This window comes from Cherax quadricarinatus, chromosome 25 (genome assembly GCF_038502225.1).
Source record: "Cherax quadricarinatus isolate ZL_2023a chromosome 25, ASM3850222v1, whole genome shotgun sequence".
Taxonomy (NCBI): domain Eukaryota; kingdom Metazoa; phylum Arthropoda; class Malacostraca; order Decapoda; family Parastacidae; genus Cherax; species Cherax quadricarinatus.
The window spans coordinates 35,486,437-35,506,593 of record NC_091316.1 but is presented as its reverse complement, the minus strand read 5'-3'; the positions used below and the strand labels follow the sequence as shown (position 1 = coordinate 35,506,593).

The 20,157-nt window shown below is 39.9% G+C and overlaps 1 protein-coding gene across 1 annotated transcript in view; it reads left to right on the top strand.

Moving 5' to 3' along the window:
- The window catches only part of LOC128697310 (FH1/FH2 domain-containing protein 3-like), a 59,258-nt gene extending 39,513 nt beyond the window's left edge, over window positions 1–19,745 (top strand). Inside the window, exons 3-6 of the mRNA XM_070088711.1 lie at window positions 4,187–4,372; window positions 6,304–6,558; window positions 7,023–7,165; window positions 19,424–19,745. Of these exons, the coding sequence (XP_069944812.1) occupies window positions 4,187–4,372; window positions 6,304–6,558; window positions 7,023–7,165; window positions 19,424–19,526 (687 nt within the window). The 3' untranslated portion in view covers window positions 19,527–19,745. The remainder of the gene's footprint in view (window positions 1–4,186; window positions 4,373–6,303; window positions 6,559–7,022; window positions 7,166–19,423) is intronic.
- Window positions 19,746–20,157: the final 412 nt, after the last annotated feature.

The window sequence follows — 20,157 nt, the reverse complement described above, 5'->3', positions numbered from 1 at the left end:
CTGTGGACATGAGCTTCATTAAGGTGAAGTTCTTGCCTCCTAATACCACTCCTCTCCTGCAGCCCATGGACCAGCAGATCATTGCAAACTTCAAGAAACTGTACACAAAAGCTCTGTTTGAAAGGTGCATTTTAGTGACCTCAGAAACTCAGTTGACTCTAAGAGAGTTTTGGAAAGATCACTTTAGCATCCTCAATTGTGTAAACATTATAGGTAAGGCTTGGGAGGAAGTGACTAAGAGGACCTTGAACTCTGCTTTTTTATTTATTTATTTATTTATTTATTTAAAAATTTGTGCACACATACAGAGGTACAAAAAATACAGAAAAGAGCAGTATGCCAAAGCCACTTATACTATGCATAGCATTACGGGCTGGCTTAAAATTAACTTAAGATGAACTAAGCAATGATGACATCGGTGATAAAACTTTAATGTAAACAGATTACTATAAAGCACAAGTGAGTATTACAAAGACAGGTCATATGGTTGTATGCATTGTTGTACATTCAGTAGAATGGAGTATTCTGTTAGGTAGTGTATTTAAAAAATAATAAAGTTAGATTGGGTTTTAGGTTTAACATTTATGTGATATAATTGAAAAAACTGTGGCCAGAATGTGTAGCCAAAAGGGATTTTGAAGGGTTTGAGGCTAACCCTGAGAATCCTATGCCAGTTGAGGAATCCATTGAGGCATTGGGGAAGTCCTTGGGGTTGGAGGGTAGTGGGGAGGATGTGGAAGAGTTGGTGGAGGAGGACAATGAAGAACTAACCACTGATGAGCTGCTAGATCATCTTCAACAGCAAGAGGCCACACCAGAGGAAACTGCTTCAGAGGAGGGGATAGAGAAATTGAAGAAGTTGCCTACTTCAAACATTAAGGAAATGTGTTCAATGTGGCTTAAAGTGCAAACCTTTTTTGATGAAAATCACCCTGACACAGCTACTGCAAGCCATGTTGGCAACCTGTACACTGACAATGTTGTGAAACACTTTAGGAATGTCATAAAGGAACGGGAAGTACAGACTTCTATGGAGAGATATGTTGTGCGACAGAGGTCCAGTGACTCTCAAGCTGGTCCTAGTGGCATTAAAAGAATTAAAGTAACCCCGGAAAAGGACTTGCCACCTCAAGTCCTAATGGAAGGGGATTCCCCTTCTAAACACTAACACCATCAACACTCTCCCCTCCTCCCATCCCATCAGTCATCACCAGATCTTCAATAAGGGTAAGTGTCATGTAACTGTGCATGTCTTCTTCAGTTTGTGTGTATTAAAATTAATATTTCATGTGGTAAATTTTTTTTTTCAATACATTGGGGTGTCAGGAACGGATTAATTTGATTTCCATTATTTCTTGTGGGGAAAATTAACTCGACTAACGATAATTTCGATTAACGATGAGCTCTCAGGAACGGATTAATATCGTTGGTCGAGGGTCCACTGTATTAATAATAATAATAATAATAATAATAATATTATTATTATTATTAATATTAATTATAATAATAATAATAATAATAATATTATTATTATTATTATTATTATTATTATTATTATTATTATTATTATTATTATTATAAAAAGCACTAAACCCACAAGGGTCGTGAATTGCTATATATAAAGGCATACGAAAAGAATATTTTTCTACAGTTATCCCCCAGTTTGACTAGAGAAAACGTAATTCTTCCGACACTACCTACACAGCTGCTTTGTAAACAAATCTCATATTTACATCAATTTTTATTCTGAGTGTATGTATCATGTTTATATGCTATGTAATGGGTTTCATATATAATTTTGAGGAAAATATCATAGATGGATTAATGAAAATGCCTATATTGATGTAAAATAAGACATTTAATGTCCCCAAGAGTGATTATTATTACGTAGTATTGGCGTCATGAGTAGAGAGAGACTTAGCGATTTTAATGTGTACCTGCACACCAGCACAGTGTGTAAGTATATTTAGGTACAGGTACACCTAAGTATAATTATCAGAGTATATATAAAATATGCAGTAACTTAAAAACACTTGAAATTTTGGAAAGTTTCCTGACATAATAGATGTGGTCACAGAAAATGTAAACAAACCGGATGGGGGCACCGTATTTGAAAGACCGCTTGCCATATAGCAAATTTTGGTCATAATTTGACATTGCTGTATTAGCGGAACGCCGTAAGGCGAAACGCCGTAAAGCGGGGCCTTACTGTATTTGATAATGTTGGTATCATGACTTTTTATGAATGTATCCAAAACATCCCAATGGTCAAATTATCCCAGCTCTTTTCCACTTAGTGTACATCTTAGACAAGCCTGTTAGTAGGGCTTTCTTTTGTAAAGTAGTCAGGGAGTAGATTGGAGTAGATAGACATATTAATAATGATAAATATATATTCATTACACAACCCACACATAGGAGAAAAAAACTTATGACAACATTTTGGTCCGATGTGGACCATTAATTACATCGGATTAGTTGTGTATTGTTTCAGTCACGGTATTTTGCCTTTTTTTTTTTTATTAACACACTGGCCGATTCCCACCAAGGCAAGGTGGCCCGAAAAAAGAAAAACTTTCACCATCACTCACTCCATCACTGTCTTGCCAGAAGGGTGCTTTACACTACAGTTTTTAAACTGCAACATCAACACCCCTCCTTCAGAGTGCAGGCACTGTACTTCCCATCTCCAGGACTCAAGTCCGGCCTGCCGGTTTCCCTGAACCCCTTCATAAATGTTACTTTGCTCACACTCCAACAGCACGTCAAGTATTAAAAACCATTTGTCTCCACTCCTATCAAACACGCTCACGCATGCCTGCTGGAAGTCCAAGCCCCTCGCATACAAAACCTCCTTTACCCCCTCCCTCCAACCTTTCTTAGGCCAACCCCTGCCTCGCCTTCCTTCCACTACAGACTGATACACTCTTGAAGTCATTCTGTTTCGCTCCATTCTCTCTACATGTCCGAACCACCTCAACAACCCTTCCTCAGCCCTCTGGACAACAGTTTTGGTAATCGCGCACCTCCTCCTAACTTCCAAACTACGAATTCTCTGCATTATATTCACTGATGGGTGAACATAGACAGCCTGTGTAAGGAAACTTGCCCAATGTTTCAACCCTCACCGGGAATCAAACCTGGACGCTCACCATGTGAAATGAGAACTTTTGCCACCAGGCCACTGGCCACTCCATCTATTTGTCCTTCACCAAACTTTATGACTTTACACTTGGTGGGGTTAAACTCCAGGAGACATTTATTGGACTAGGCTTGCATTGCTGTTGTTCCATTTAACAAAATACTGTAGTTATATTAGTGATGTTCCAGTTAACAAATGAATCACATTTCTGGTATTCCAGTTAATGAAGGAATTATTAATGACTTGGACTTCTTTTTCTTTGTTCAACACACCAGCCATCTCTTACCAAGGTAGCGGTGACTTACCACAACAGAAAGGAAGCACATTTACCATCGTTCTCTGTCACTGTCTTGCCAACACACCAGCCATCTCTCACCAAGGTAGTGGTGACTCACCACAACAAATAGGAAGCACATTCACCATCATTCATTCTGTCACTGTCTTGCCAGAAGTGAGCTGACACCACAGTTCAGATGAACTTTCCAACACCAACATCTTCATCTCTTCTTTAGTGTAGTCAGTTTAAACCTCATTGATGAATGTGGATGTTTATTACATTTGTATACTTGTACACTTGTGCACTTGTACACTTGTACACCTGTACACTTGTGCACCTGTACACTTGTGCACCTGTACACTTGTACACCTGTCCACCTATATACTTGTACACCTGCACACTATTTAGATAGCTTGTAAGTCCTCTTAATAATTTAATGATTTATTCTAGACTTTGTTAATAATAATTAGGCCTATTATATTTCTATTGGTCACGAGATCCTATCTGAATAAGAAACCCCTGGCTGTCTTGAAGAAGACACTGGACAGGTACCTAAAGTCAGTACCTGACCAACCAGGCTGTGGTTCCTACGTCAGTCTCTGTGCTGCCAGCAGTAACAGCCTGCTTGATCAGGCCCTGGTCCACCATGAGACCTGGTCATAGACCGGGCCATTGGGGCGTTGATCTTCAAAACCCCCTCCAGGTATACTCTAGGACCTACAAGTGACAGTGTTTTGCACTGAATAATTAATTTTGTTATCTTACAGAAATTATTGACTACGATGTTACCAACACCAGAAGAGAAGCACAAGATTCAAGAAGCTGCCATTTGCAACCCTGAACTTTCTCTGGGGTCAGCAGAACAGTTTCTGATGATGCTGTCGTCCATATCTGAACTTCCTGCCAGATTAAAACTCTGGATCTTTAAACTAGACTATGAGAATATGGAAAAGGTAATAACAGAAACAGGGTAATTTTTCTCCCTTTCATCAGAATTTGCTGCGACATTTAGCTGATGATTGACATGGTTGCTTTGCCTGTGTTGTTCTCTGAGACTTTCACCTTTATTGCAGAATTTTTTAACAGCATTTTCCCTTACTTACCCACCCATTCTGTTCATGTCCTTCCCTCAACACCTCCTCCTCCTCCTTCTGTTCTGAAATCTTGTTCACCTCTGCCATGTTCCACTGAATGAACCTTGTGGGTTTAGCACTTTCCATGAATATAATAATACTGATGCATGGAAATGCTTCTTCACGCCATAAGAAACTCTACTTAATACTCCAATTCTTAAGTCTTTGAACATTCCAATTAGTCTGCCTGAATTGCATTAGTGACTTTTTTTGTGCCTAGCAATGTTTTGTTACATATAAACTACAATATTTTAGGTAGGTTGGTAGACAGCAACCACCCAGGGAGGTACTATCGTCTTGTGGTAGTAGGTTGGTAGACAGCAACCACCCAGGGAGGTACTACCATCTTGTGGTAGTAGGTTGGTAGACAGCAACCACCCATGGAGGTACTACCGTCCTGTGGTAGTAGGTTAGTAGACAGCAACCACCCACGGAGGTACTAACATCCTGTGGTAGTAGGTTGGTAAACAGCAACCACCCACGGAGGTACTACCATCCTGTGGTAGTAGGTTGATAGACAGCAACCACCTAGGGACGTACTACCGTCCTGTGGTAGTAGGCTGGTAGACAGCAACCACCCACAGAGGTACTATCGTCCTGTGGTAGTACGTTGGTAGATAGCAACCACCCAGGGAGGTACTACCATCCTGTAGTAGTAGGTTGGTAGACAGCAACCACCCAGGGAGGTGCTACCATCCTGTGGTAGTAGGTTGGTAGACAGCAACCACCCACAGAGGTACTACCATCCTGTGGTAGTAGGTTGGTAGACAGCAACCACCCAGGGAGGTACTACCGTCTTGTGGTAGTAGGTTGGTAGACAGCAACTACCCAGGGAAGTACTACCATCCTGTGGTAGTAGGTTGGTACACAGCAACCACTCAGGGAGGTACTACCATCCTGTGGTAGTAGGTTGGTAGACAGCAACCACCCACAGAGGTCCTACCATCCTATGGTAGTAGGTTGGTAGACAGCAACCACCCAGGGAGGTACTATTGTCATGTGGTAGTAGGTTGGTAGACAGCAACCACCCAGGGAGGTACTACCATCCTGTGGTAGTAGGTTGGTAGACAACAACTGCCCACAGAGGTACTACTCTCCAGTGTTAGTAGGCTGGTAGACAGCAACCACTCAGGAAGGTACTACTGTCCTGTGGTAGTAGGTTGGTAGACAGCAACCACGCAGGGAGGTACTATCGTCCTGCCAAGTGAGTGTAATTCGGAAACCTGTAATTGTTTTACATGATGGTAGTATTACTGGTGTCTTTTCTGTCTCATAAACAGGCAAGGTTTCAAGTATGTCTCTTGCTACATGTACAAGCTTATATATACACACCCCTCTGGGTTTCTTCTATTTTCTTACTAGTTCTTGTTTATTTCCTCTTATCTCCATGGAGAAGTGAAACAGAATTCTTCCTCCGTAAGCCATGCATGTCATAAGAGACGACTAAAATACCAGGAACAAGGGGCTAGTAACTCCTTCTCCTGTATATATTACTAATGTTAAAAAGAGAAACTCTAGTTTCTCTTTTTAACATTAGAAACTAGAGAAACAGTAGAAACTAGAGAAACTCTAGTTTCTCTTTTTGGGCCACCCTACCTTGGTGGGATATGGCCAGTTTGTTAAAAGAAGAAACTACATTATATTTGGGCCACAAAATAAAAAAAAAAAAAATTGTTTGAAACTTGAGTGTTGATGGTGACAGTGATCAGTCAGACTCTTGCTCAATAAAATTTCCTGTCTGTTTCCAATAGGAGGTGGCAGAACCCTTGATGGACTTGAAGCAAAGCACAGAAGACCTTCAAAAGAATCGCACTTTCAAGATAATGTTATCTGTTCTTCTCTCCATTGGTAACTTCCTTAATGGCACAGAATGTCGAGGCTTCCAAATTGAGTACTTGTCCAAAGTGCCGGAGGTGAAGGATACCGTTCATAAACATTCACTGCTTCACCATCTGTGTCACATGGTTATTGAAAAATGTTCATATTCATCAGATCTTTATTCGGAGGTAAGTGCTTTCAATGTCTTCTTATGATATTGACTGTATTGCTATTCTTTAGATGATATATTTTGTAATTTGCCTTTATTTTTATGTACTGTTCATCTCGCATGGAAGCAGAGCAACCTAAAAAGAAAAACATATCTGCCAGCCATCACTACATGGTTGAGTCACGGAACCAATTTCCCCGATTCTGAAGTATTTCACGTTAAATAAGTCTTACTAGCTATAGCTGTTATCTCAGGCAAAGACGTATTTCATGTACAGTTTCTCTCTGTTGAAGTGTCTGGGAATGGGGGTACAAATAAAGTTTTAGATGAAGAAGTGTCTAATTTAACATCAAAATTTATTTTTATATCAGGGGACATGTGAGATTTTTTGAGGTGTCAAGGTGGGGCACGATGCAAAAAAGGTTGGGAACCACTGTCTTAGACATTGAGTGCCAATTAACCTCTTAAATTTTTTTTATGTAGATTGGCTCAATCACCCGTGCATCAAACGTGGACTTCGAGGAGCTGTCTAATAACATTGCCAAGATTGAGGTCGACTGTAAAGAATCATGGGATCATCTAAAAGCCATTGCAAAACATGATGGCCCTACACAGATTAAGCTCAAGTAAGATGGCTATTAATGTTAATTTACAGTGTTCCACTGCACTGAGATCATTTTGCCTAAGATGTGATTTTTATAATTACCAGAAGCTTGCTAGTGTAAATGTTTGTATTTTTGAGGGTTGGGTGTTTTATTGTGCATATACTTTATTACTGACAAGTTTGAGTATTAATATGAATGAGTGTATGTATAGTACTTTGTTATGGAGAAGACTGCTGAATGATCTAGTACATAAAGCATTCTGTAAATATTATGAGTTTCTTCCACAATGCTGAGAAAGTAAGTTTATTTAGGGACAGGTAGACTTAAGTATAATTATCATACCTAGCAATAGGTGTGTAAATTAGCCAGGATAACCCAGAGAAGACAGTGACTTATTTCATTTGGGATCTTTGTAATATCTTGTTCATTGTCATAATATTTGTGTTAGTGAAACATTGCAGAAACTGAGGTTTAATTACGCAGTTTGTATTTTCTGGCAATGTGCTCCAGTGAACCATTGAGTGGGAGAGAATTGGATTAAGACCCAGGTTGAGATATTTACCAGGACAGTAAATAGGGATGTTGCAGTTCAGAGGTTCATTTAAACTGTGGTGTCTGTACACTTGCAAGACAGCTGTTGAGTGAATGATTACCATTGTGTTTACAAGTTTTCTGGGCTATACATTGACAGCTGTTGAATGAATATTTCATTTTTTATTAACACACTGGCTGATTCCCACCAAGGCAGGGTGGCCCAAAAAAGAAAAACTTTCACCATCATTCACTCCATCACTGTCTTGCCAGAAGGGTGCTTTACACTACAGTTTTTAAACTGCAACATTAACACCCCTCCTTCAGAGTGCAGGCACTGTACTTCTCATCTCCAGGACTCAAGTTTGGCCTGCTGGTTTCCCTGAATCCTTTCATAAATGTTACTTTGCTCGCACTCCAACAGCACGTCAAGTATTAAAAACCATTTGTCTCCATTCACTCCTATCAAACACGCTCACGCATGCCCGCTGGAAGTCCAAGCCCCTCGCACAAAAAACCTCCTTACCCCCTCCCTCCAACCTTTCCTAGGCCGACCCTTACCCTGCCTTCCTTCCACTACAGACTGATACACTCTTGAAGTCATTCCGTTTCGCTTCATTCTCTCTACATGTCCGAACCACCTCAACAACCCTTCTTCAGCCCTCTGGACAACAGTTTTGGTAATCCCGCACCTCCTCCTAACTTCCAAACTACGAATTCTCTGCATTATATTCACACCACACATTGCCCTTAGACATGACATCTCCACTGCCTCCAGCCTTCTCCTCTCTGCAACATTCATCACCCGTGCTTCACACCCATATAAGAGCGTTGGTAAAACTATACTCTCATACATTCCCCTCTTTGCCTCCAAGGACAAAGTTCTTTGTCTCCACAGACTCCTAAGTGCACTGCTCACCCTTTTCCCCTCATCAGTTCTATGATTCACCTCATCTTTCATAGACCCATCCGCTGACACGTCCACTCCCAAATATCTGAATACATTCACCTCCTCCATACTCTCTCCCTCCAATCTGATATCCAATCTTTCATCACCTAATCTTTTTGTTATCCTCATAACCTTACTCTTTCCTGTATTTACTTTTAATTTTCTTCTTTTGCATACCAACCAAATTCATCCACCAACCTCTGCAATTCTCTTCAGAATCTCCCAAGAGCACAGTGTCATCAGCAAAGAGCAACTGTGACAACTCCCACTTTATGTGTGATTCTTTATCTTTTAACTCCACGCCTCTTGCCAAGACCCTCGCATTTACTTCTCTTACAACCCCATCTATAAATATATTAAACAACCACGGTGACATCACACATCCTTGTCTAAGGCCTACTTTTACTGGGAAATAATCTCCCTCTTTCCTACATACTCTAACTTGAGCCTCACTATCCTCGTAAAAACTCTTCACTGCTTTCAGTAACCTACCTCCTACACCATACACCTGCAACATCTGCCACATTGCTCCCCCTATCCACCCTGTCATACGCCTTTTCCAAATCCATAAATGCGACAGAAACCTCTTTAGCCTTATCTAAATACTGTTCAATGTATGAGAGTATAGTTTTACCAACGCTCTTATATGGGTGTGAAGCATGGGTGATGAATGTTGCAGCGAGGAGAAGGCTGGAGGCAGTGGAGATGTCATGTCTGAGGGCAATGTGTGGTGTGAATATAATGCAGAGAATTCGTAGTTTGGAAGTTAGGAGGAGGTGCGGGATTACCAAAACTGTTGTCCAGAGGGCTGAGGAAGGGTTGTTGAGGTGGTTCGGACATGTAGAGAGAATGAAGCGAAACAGAATGACTTCAAGAGTGTATCAGTCTGTAGTGGAAGGAAGGCGGGGTAGGGGTCGGCCTAGGAAAGGTTGGAGAGAGGGGGTAAAGGAGGTTTTGTGTGCGAGGGGCTTGGACTTCCAGCAGGCATGCGTGAGCGTGTTTGATAGGAGTGAATGGAGACAAATGGTTTTTAATACTTGACGTGCTGTTGGAGTGTGAGCAAAGTAACATTTATGAAGGGGTTCAGGGAAACCAGCAGGCCGGACTTGAGTCCTGGAGATGGGAAGTACAGTGCCTGCACTCTGAAGGAGGGGTGTTAATGTTGCAGTTTAAAAACTGTAGTGTAAAGCACCCTTCTGGCAAGACAGTGATGGAGTGAATGATGGTGAAAGTTTTTCTTTTTCGGGCCACCCTGCCTTGGTGGGAATCGGCCAGTGTGATAATAAATAATAAATTATATGTTTCACTGTAAACACCTGGTCCACACACCCCCTACCTTTCCTAAAGCCTCCTTGTTCATCTGCTATCCTATTCTCCGTCTACTCTTAATTCTTTCAATAATAACTCTACCATACACTTTACCAGGTATACTCAACAGACTTATCCCCCTATAATTTATGCTCTCTGCCAATCTCTAGGTACCTTACCCTCTTCCATACATTTATTAAATAATTGCACCAACTGCTCCAAAATTATATCCCCACCTGCTTTTAACATTTCTATCTTTATCCTATCAATCCCGGCTGCCTTACCCCCTTTCATTTTACCTACTGCCTCACAAACTTCCCCCACACTCACAACTGGCTCTTCCTCACTCCTACAAGATGTTATTCCTCCTTGCCCCATACACGAAATCACAGCTTCCCTATCTTCATCAACATTTAACAATTCCTCAAAATATTCCTTCCATCTTCCCAATACCTCTAACTCTCCATTTAATAACTCTCCTCTCCTATTTTTAACTAACAAATCCTCTTGGCAATAGGCATGGAGTTAAAAGATAAAGAATCACACATAAAGTGGGACTTCTCACAGTTGCTCTTTGCTGATGACACTGTGCTCTTGGGAGATTCTGAAGAGAAGTTGCAGAGATTGGTGGATGAATTTGGTAGGGTATGCAAAAGAAGAAAATTAAAAGTGAATACAGGAAAGAATAAGGTTATGAGGATAACAAAAAGATTAGGTGATGAAAGATTGGATCAGATTGGAAGGAGAGAGTATGGAGGAGGTGAATGTATTCAGATATTTGGGATTGGACGTGTCAGCGGATGGGTCTATGAAAGATGAGGTGAATCATAGAATTGATGAGGGGAAAAGGGTGAGTGGTGCACTTAGGAGTCTGTGGAGACAAAGAACTTTGTCCTTGGAGGCAAAGAGGGGAATGTATGAGAGTATAGTTTTACCAACGCTCTTATATGGGTGTGAAGCATGGGTGATGAATGTTGCAGCGAGGAGAAGGCTGGAGGCAGTGGAGATGTCATGTCTGAGGGCAATGTGCGGCGTGAATATAATGCAGAGAATTCGTAGTTTGGAAGTTAGGAGGAGGTGCGGGATTACCAAAACTGTTGTCCGTCTATTATTATAATGATTATTATAGAACATTATTATTATATACGTATTATTATTATATTGATTCAGGCTTAATTTAGGGAACTGGAGCACAGATAAAATTCCATAGATCAAGAGCCCCTCACCATGTATGCACTACTACTACTACTAATAATAATAATAACAACAATAATAATAATAATAACAACAACAGTACAGTGAGAAACTTCAAAAGGCTGCCAGTAGTTGGCACCACCATCAGCAAAACATTGGTAACCACTGCTTTTCACCTGTCTAGACTTAAGTAGTCTATAAGTATTAGGTTAAGTCTGCCAGAAATGCCTCGGCATGATAGTGGCTGTCTTTGCTCCAATCATGTTATATGTAAACACACATTGTAACCTTTGCAGAGAAATAAATATTTTATTTATTTATTTATTTATTCATTTAAGGAACCTCCCTTGAGGAGGAAGTCCACATCTTCAAATTTCGTTCGTATCCAGAAGCAAAAAATCGACCGAATAACGGTTCGTATCCTGAAAAGTTCCCATATTGGGGCGTTCATAAGCCGAGGTTCCATTGTATAGGGAAAATGATTAATCCGTTCCCATGAAAAAAAATCCTATTGTTATTGGCATATTATACAATGATGGGGTTGTAAAAAAAATTTAAACACTGCTTAATACTAAAATATGTAAAAACAAAAGAATTAGATGAAATAAATGCAAATTTAACCTCACTTTATTTTGCTGAAAAGAGTCGAGTGCCTACGAGGATAGTGCTGAGAAGGGAGGAGGAAATGTTATTGTTTGGAAGGAGAGTCCCCTTCTCTTTTCTGCCTCTTTTCCCTATTTCGACCTGGTTGAAGCTCACCAGGTCCAAAGAACTTTGCTTCTGCCTTCTCCTCAGGATGTTTTGGAAATGTGACATAGTCTGGTCACTCCATTATTATTATTATTATTATTATTATTATAATTATGGGAGCACTAAACCCGTAGGATTATACAGCGCATGTGGGGGGATGGAAGGTATTCAGGCTCAATTCAGGGAACTGGAGCACAGATCCAATTCCCTAGATCAAGAGCCCCTCACCAGCATCAAGGAACCTCCCTTGAGGGGTGTAATCATTCCAGACAATGCTATTATGGCTTGTTTGGGATTTGTTGGAGTGGTACTTCTCTGCAAAGTTTTTGACGTCCATCCACTTGGCAAAGATTTCCTTGATTAATGAAGTAGGTACTTCCTCTATCTCCTCTTCTGAGCCTGAAGAGAGTGCATCCATCTTAGACTTGTGCTCCTCCTTCTCAAGTTCCTGTAACTCTTCAGTGGTCAACTCTTCCCTGTGCTCCTCCACTAACTCCTCCACATCACCATCACACATCCAGACTCATGGACCTGCCCAGAGAGACAATATCCTCCGCTGTACCATTTCCTTCGTTGCTTGGCTCTTCTCATTAACTTTCTTAGAACTCATGGTTAATGAATTTACTAAAAATTTATACAACAAAACACAAAATCACGTAAAAATTCAGTTACAGTGCGGGTTGTTACAGTATGCAAACCTAAGTAATGTATATTAGAGCTGTGTACATATTAGATGAATTAAATGTGGGCAGTCATGGCTTTGTAAACAAGGGTAGCACACGGTGTCATGACTCATTTTGACCCATATAAGTTCTAGCACGCGAGTCGTATTCCAAAGAAAGGTCACATACCAAGTAAAAATTTTCGTGTCCAAACAGGATGTATACCAAGTTGGACTTATTCCAAAGTGGACATATACTGAGGTACCAGTGTATCTGTAAATGGTATCATAAGTTCTAATAAAAAAATATTAATAAATATTACATTGTACACTACTACGTAATTGTTATGACAAATCACAAAACACTACTTTATCTTGGTCATCAAAACTCATAAACCTGCTAACATAAACAATACATGTCTACTGACTGCGAGCAGAGACAATTATTGATAGTGAGATAGAACACTAGGCCAAAAGTTACGTGATAATGGTGTTGACATTGGGACGTGCCGTTGTCGTGTTGACTTCAGTCATTGCTGATATAGTGTTGCCACCCACTGGAATCCTTACCTGTTTTACATTATTACCAACTTAAGAAATGGTGCCTACAAATTAAAATTTTATTACAGAAACTAAAAATTATTTGTTTGAAAAAATATAACTTTCATAATATGCCTTGCTTATTAAATAAATTTGGTGCAACTGAGCATTCATTACCACTGAGATTTTCATTTTGACCTCATCTGGGTAAATTACATAAATAAATATACATTTATTAACCAAATTCTAATGGTTTGATATTCTATATATCTACCACAATTTCCTGAGGTGCTAGGTAATTACCTCCATCTACAATGCAAAGAAAATGTGAATGGATTGTGGAGAAATAAATCTGAGAACTAGTAATCAAAAACACCTTCAACCCTCCTGATGACTGTATTAAATCTTAAGCTTTAACCCTTTGGGGTTTTTGGACATACTTGAACGTCTTACGGCCCAGGGTTTTTGACGTATTAGTACGCCTAAATTCTAGCGCCCTCAAATCTAGTGAGAGAAAGCTGGTAGGCCTACATATGAAAGAATGGGTCTATGTGGTCAGTGTGCACAGTATAAAAAAAATCCTGCAGCACACAGTGCGTAATGAGAAATAAAAACTTAGACCGTGTTTTTGGATTAAAACAGCAACTTTGCACTGTATTTTCGTATGGTATTTATTGTTGTATTCTAGTTTTCTTGGTCTCATTTTATAGAATTGAGATGATTTTGACTGGTTTTACAATGAAAAGTACATTGAAATTGAGCTCAAAGTAGCAGAAATGTTCAATTTTTACCAAAGTTCAAAAGTAAACAAATCTTGCCAAGCGTCCAATACACATCAACTGGTGAGTCTAATATTCTTTCACAAGTGCGCTGATATTATTTATATCATTTCTACACTAATGCAGTAGTCTGCATAACAGTAAATCTTATTTTTTTTGTAAGAATAAAAATTCAAAGTGGAAAGCCAAAGAAATATAAGAGGGGCCTGGAGATGTGACTAACGAACAGAGAACCTGTTATTTTAGTGCCAGGAATGTCTTTCTTGTTTATTCTGGACCCTGTTCGGAAATTGGCATCTTTTGAAATTTGTGTGAATTGGCAAAATTGCTAAATTCTGACCACTTTATTGGATAGTTGAAATCAGTAAATGGGTGGTTTCTTGTACTCATTCAATAGAAAAAATGTAGTTCTAGTGAAATAGTTATGATTTTTGTTGACAAGTACACTCAAATTGGCCGAAAATAGGGCTTAAAGTGGGCAAAATCGCTGATGCGTAAACATCGTCGAGACCGCTAACTTCGCGAGAGCATAATTCCCTAAATTTTCCATCAAATTTCATACTTTTGGTGTCGTTATGATCGGGAAAAGATTCTCTATCTTTTCATGAGAATTTTTTTTTTTTTTTTTTTTTTTAAATTTTCCGAGCATGAGAACAAGTCTCTGAGAGGACCTGTTGACCCCCAAAGGGTTAAATGTGCATCAATCTGTGATTATCTTTCCATGAGTCTTATGTTTTTTCTTCTTGTTGAGGGTTACAAGGACCACTCACAGCTTTCACTTATCAAGCTCTGCTTTCTGATGTACAGAGAAGAAATAATACCCAAAGTTGGGCAATGACAGGAAAGGAAACAGGACTTTCCTTTGCATATAGAAACAGGAACAAAATATTCCAAATCAGGTCAGATGGAGCCCATACCAAAGCCCCAGCAGAGTGGGAGACCTACTCGCTCACCTGAGTTCAGTAACTTACCTCTTGCCAAAACTTGTGAAACGTGCATAAAGCGGAAAAATGAAGTTGATGAATGGTGCCAGCTGGCCCAGTGGTTAACATGTCTGTCTGGAGTTTTATGATTCTCTGACTGCGGGTTCAAGCCCAACTGTGGTATGGTTTATTTGCAATTGTGTCACTACGATTTCGTGAGCCCCTATAATAGTGTGCCCACTGGGCAGAATAAGGTGAGGACAAGCATCCCATATAGAATGGGAGAAATTTGTCACTGATGTGAGATCACAACACCCCCATACCAAGGTTGGTACTGAAGTCGTATCTTATTTCTCTCTGGTGTATGAAAAAGTACAATGTGTACTTTTTCAAATTTAAACAAACATTTGTCAATGCATACCTCTACGATCATCTTCCCGCGAGTCTTATTTCTCTCATGGTGGTTTGCATTCTTCTGAATCTGTTGTAGTACACGCTCTTGGCAGGTCCTGTACTCCAGGGCAAAACTCACTTATTGTTGAGCACACTTGTTGAACCTTAATGTCCTGGGCTAAGTGTAGCGGTGAACCCAACCACACTAGATACCGCTGAAATCTGTAAACAAACATTGCTAGTTACAAACATTTTGCTGCACCAAAGTTAGAAAAATTACATTAACCAAAGCTTTGTTATACTTCATTAATCTATCAGAAAAACTGACAGAGTGAGACTGTGAAAGAGTAAATAATTCTTTATTAAAATTGGTTAATTTACTTACATAAAGGTGTTCATGTTGTAATATTGTTCACATTGTAAAATGCTGCAATACTTTACCTTTTACTTTAAAACAGAAACAACTATTATTCCTGGGTGGGTCACCAATGATTCAAAGAAAGCACATTCACCAACATTCACTTAATTGTCATCTTTCCTCTGACTGCAACATCTCCACCCCTCCAGAGTGCAGACACTGCCCTTTCCACCTCCAGGACTCAAGTCCAGCTAACTGGTTTCCCTGAATAACTTCATAAAAATTTATGCAGAAAAAGCCACATGGGGATGGAAATCTTTAGCTCAAGATCCTTCAGACTTGCTATGCAATGTTGCAAAACTAGCAACAGATAGTAGGAGAAAAGTTCTCTCTGAGGGGAAGCAGAAGTAAAGTGCCAGATCATGTCACAGTGACTTATTCTGCACTGTTAACATCACCTGTTTGCCAATGTATTTCATAAAATTTTTTATTATTAAAAATCCTTATTGATATCTAAAAATCTGACCATCTTGATATTTTCTTATAATGGTGCTAGACATTCAATACTGCTTCTGTGCTCCTTACCAAGTCATCACTCGCTGATAAATAATTCCCAGAACAAATGTACGCTCTGCACAGTCTGCTACAAACTCTGGCATTCTGAAACACAAGGGTGAAAAAGTTAGTGTTCATCTGTCTCCCGGTCAGCAGAGGCTCACACTCCAACAGCACATCAAGTATTAAAAACCATTTCGTCTCCATTCACTCCTATCAAATATGCTCATGCATGCTTACTGGAAGTCTAAGCCCCTCACACACAAAACCTCCTTTACCCCCTCCCTCCAACCATTCCTAGGCCGACCCCTACCCTGCCTTCCCTCCACAACAGATTTATGCACTCTTGAAGTCATTCTGTTTCATTCCATTCTCTCTACATGTCCAAACCGCCTCAACAACCCTTCCTCAACCCTCTGGACAACAGTTTTGGCAATCCCGCACCTCCTCCTAAATTCCAAACTACGAATTCTCTGCATTATATTCATACCACACATTGCCCTCAGACATGACATCTCCACTGCCTCCAGCCTTCTCCTTGCTGCAACATTCATCACCCATGCTTCACACCCATATAAGAGCGTTGGTAAAACTATATTCTCATACATTCCCCCTCTTTGCTTCCAAGGACAAAGTTCTTTGTCTATCTTTGTTTATCACTTAACATGAATTAAACATTTTATGGAATAATGTTAAAAAATAACACTTAAATAACCATTTAAGTAACATTTATGAAGGGATTCAGGGAAATCAGAGATGGGAAGTACAGTGCCGGCACACTGAAGGAGTGTTGTTAATGTTGCATTTTTATAACTGCAGTATAAAACACCCCTCTGGCAAGACAGTGATGGAGTGAATGTTGATGAAAGTTTTTTTTTTTTCAGGCTACCCTGCCTTGGTGGGAAACTGCCGATGTGTTAATAAATAATAATTAAGTACATACTCTATTGTACACCTAATATAGCACTGTACACACAATGTACAATTATGTTACAATAAACATTAAAAATAAAGGAATCAGAAGTACAATTTACCAAGTGAATTTTGTGTATTATTTTAAATCTCTTTATATTTAGTGTCCACCAGCACTGTTTAGGATGACAGTACAGATGCAGAGTGAGTTCTTATTATGGAGTTAAGCTTTATCAAGTTTTATTCAACCAAGGTATTACAACCCAGGATTCCAAATGGCCTGTTACCCCGGGTGTAATGGGAGCAAATAAACACAGTAGAAAAAAAGTTTAGACTTATATTATCCTCCACCAATTTAGAACAGCAATATGTACACTATGTACAGTGATAAGTATAGTGCACTCCACGGTAAGCAAAGCAGAAATAGAAGCCACAAGATAGCAGACCGTGCTTCAACCAGCTCTAGAATGGGAATGACAAGGGCAGACAGGAGAGCGGTACCCACATAACCTCTGCGATTGCCAAAACCATCTTCTTATTGGCTAGAACCTGGTCACTAGTTGAACGACGGGGCCCCATCATCAACTCTTAGCAACCTGGTTCGCTGGTTGGGGGAGATAGCCTGTAAATGAGGGTGTGTACATGCGCCGAATAAAGGTTACGTACTCTTTGCATGCCACACCCCCACCCCGAGAAGGCTCAGGATTAGGCTGCCACCTCCCAGTGGTAACCGTGCCGCCATGGCACAAAATAATGGGACCGCCTTTCCTCTCCACCATCCAACTCTTAGATAGAGCTCAGCTTTTCTCGTGACCAAAAGCCAAACCCTAAACTTAGAGTGAGACAGCAGTCAGACAGGCTAGCATAGGTCCAAGATACAGGTGGATGGTAGCCCGCATCCCCTCACTAAAAAAAACCCCACACCAGGGGATAAAAAAAAAAAAGAGCGTGAAAAGGGGTTACCACAAATAACATCCTAACCTAAATAAAATATTATACTCTAGATAAAGAGTCTGCCAACATATTTTCTTTGCCGGCAATATATTTAATTGAAATGTTATATGGTTGCAGCCTTAGCGTCCAGCGCACAAGCCTTGTGTTGTTGTTCTTCATGGCTTGGAGATATACTAGAGGATTGTGATCACTGTAGACTAACCACCTGCGATGTCTGGCCCACATAAACATCGAAATGCTCCAAAGCCAGTATCAGCGCGAGGGCTTCTTTTCAATGGTAGAGTAAGCCCTCTGATGTGGCTGGAACTTGGCTGAAAAGTATGCTACAGGCTGCAACTCCTTGTTCCCGATTTGTAATAGTACTGCCCCAACCCCAGACTCACAAGCATCAACCTGTAATGAAAAAGGTTTGGAGAAGTCTGGAGACAAGAGAATGGGTGCAGTACACAATAATCTTTTTGCTTTATTAAAAGCAGTGTTACAGTCTGAGGTCCAATTAAAGGGAACTTTGTAACTGGTAAGAGAGGTAAGAGGGGCTACAATATCTGAGAAATTCTTACAGAATCTTCTGTAAAATCCTATCATGCCTAGGAAACGTTGAAGAGATTTCCTGTCATGAGGAACTGGATAATCTTTAATAGAAAGAACTTTAGCAAGTTTAGGTGCAACTTTACCACTACCTACTTCATGGCCTAGAAAAGTGACAGTGGCCTGGCCAAAGGAAGATTTAGATAAATTAACTGTTAAATGGGAACTCTTAAAGGTCTCAAACAGAGCCTTAAGTCTAAGTAGGTGTTGATCCCAAGTATCAGACACCACAACAATATCATCTAGGTACGCTGCTGTGCCTTCAAGTCCTTTAATAGCCTTATGGATAAGTTTCTGGAATGAAGAGGGGGAATTTTTCATTCCGAAGGGGGTAACTGTGTATTGATAATGACCTCCTGGAATTACGAAGGCAGAGATTTCCTTCGCCTTATCTGTCAAAGGTACCTGATAGTAGCCTTTAAGGAGATCTAATTTGGACACAAAAGTAGCCTTACCCACAAAGTCAATTACGTCATCCAGACGAGGAAGAGGGTAAGCATCTGTAATTGTGACCTCGTTCACTTTACGGTAGTCTGTACACATACGAAACCCTCCATCAGCCTTCTTCACAAGGATGCACGGTGAAGCCCATGGACTAGATGACTCCTCCACTAAACCATGCTTTAACAAAAATTCTACTTCCTGCTGAAGTAGCCTTTGCTTTTCAGGATTAGCTCTGTAGGGGGAGAGTTTAAATGGTTTAGAGTTTCCCACATCTACATCATGATAACCTAACGTACATTTTTTCGGCACATCTGAAAAAATATTAGGATATGACTGTAGAAGCTCAGTTAAATTTGTTGCTTGCATTTCAGATAATCTCTCCATTAAAGGGCTAGGATCCTTGAGGAGGACAGAATTTGAAAGTTTAATATTAATTTCAGAGATAGAGTGTGGCGGCGGCGGCGGCGGCAGCGGCAGCAACGGTATCCTACCAGCTCTTCTTTCTCAAAAAAACATCGCTCATCAAAACTTGTGATGGCCTAAGTGAAAGTTCAACTACATGAACCCACGTAGACCACAGCATGACCCAAGAATACTAAGAATGTAACCCAAATCTTGACAAAATTAGAAGATCTAAGGAAGACAGCCCTGCTAACCCAAACACTGCCTCCGCTGCCAAACAACCACTTAACCCAAGCTCCGAGAAAACAAGCCTTCACCATTGCTACACAGTATCTACTTCAGTGATACTATGAAAGGATATCGCAGAAGAAACAACACCAGTAATAAAACTAGTAAGGAAAACATCAACAGGACAACAATATACCATCTCAAATGAACATGATTTCTCTACCTTCCTTAGAAAAGCTGACATTTCTGTAACAGATTAGATAAGTGCCCTTAATACATATATATGTGTGGTGCATATAGTGTACGTTACTATTATATTGTGCATTATTATTTTTATTATTTTTCATCACTAGCTAATGCCAACTACCTCCAATACTCTATACTTCTTTCTTACTGCTATTAATTGCTCATAATTTTAAATTACAAGTCAAATCTTACTCCAAATTAATAATATTCATTATTCTTACCTGTCCATTTAATTTTATTTATCACTACTTGTTTTTTAGTCACTTTTCATTGTGTATACAATTAGTGTATATTCCAA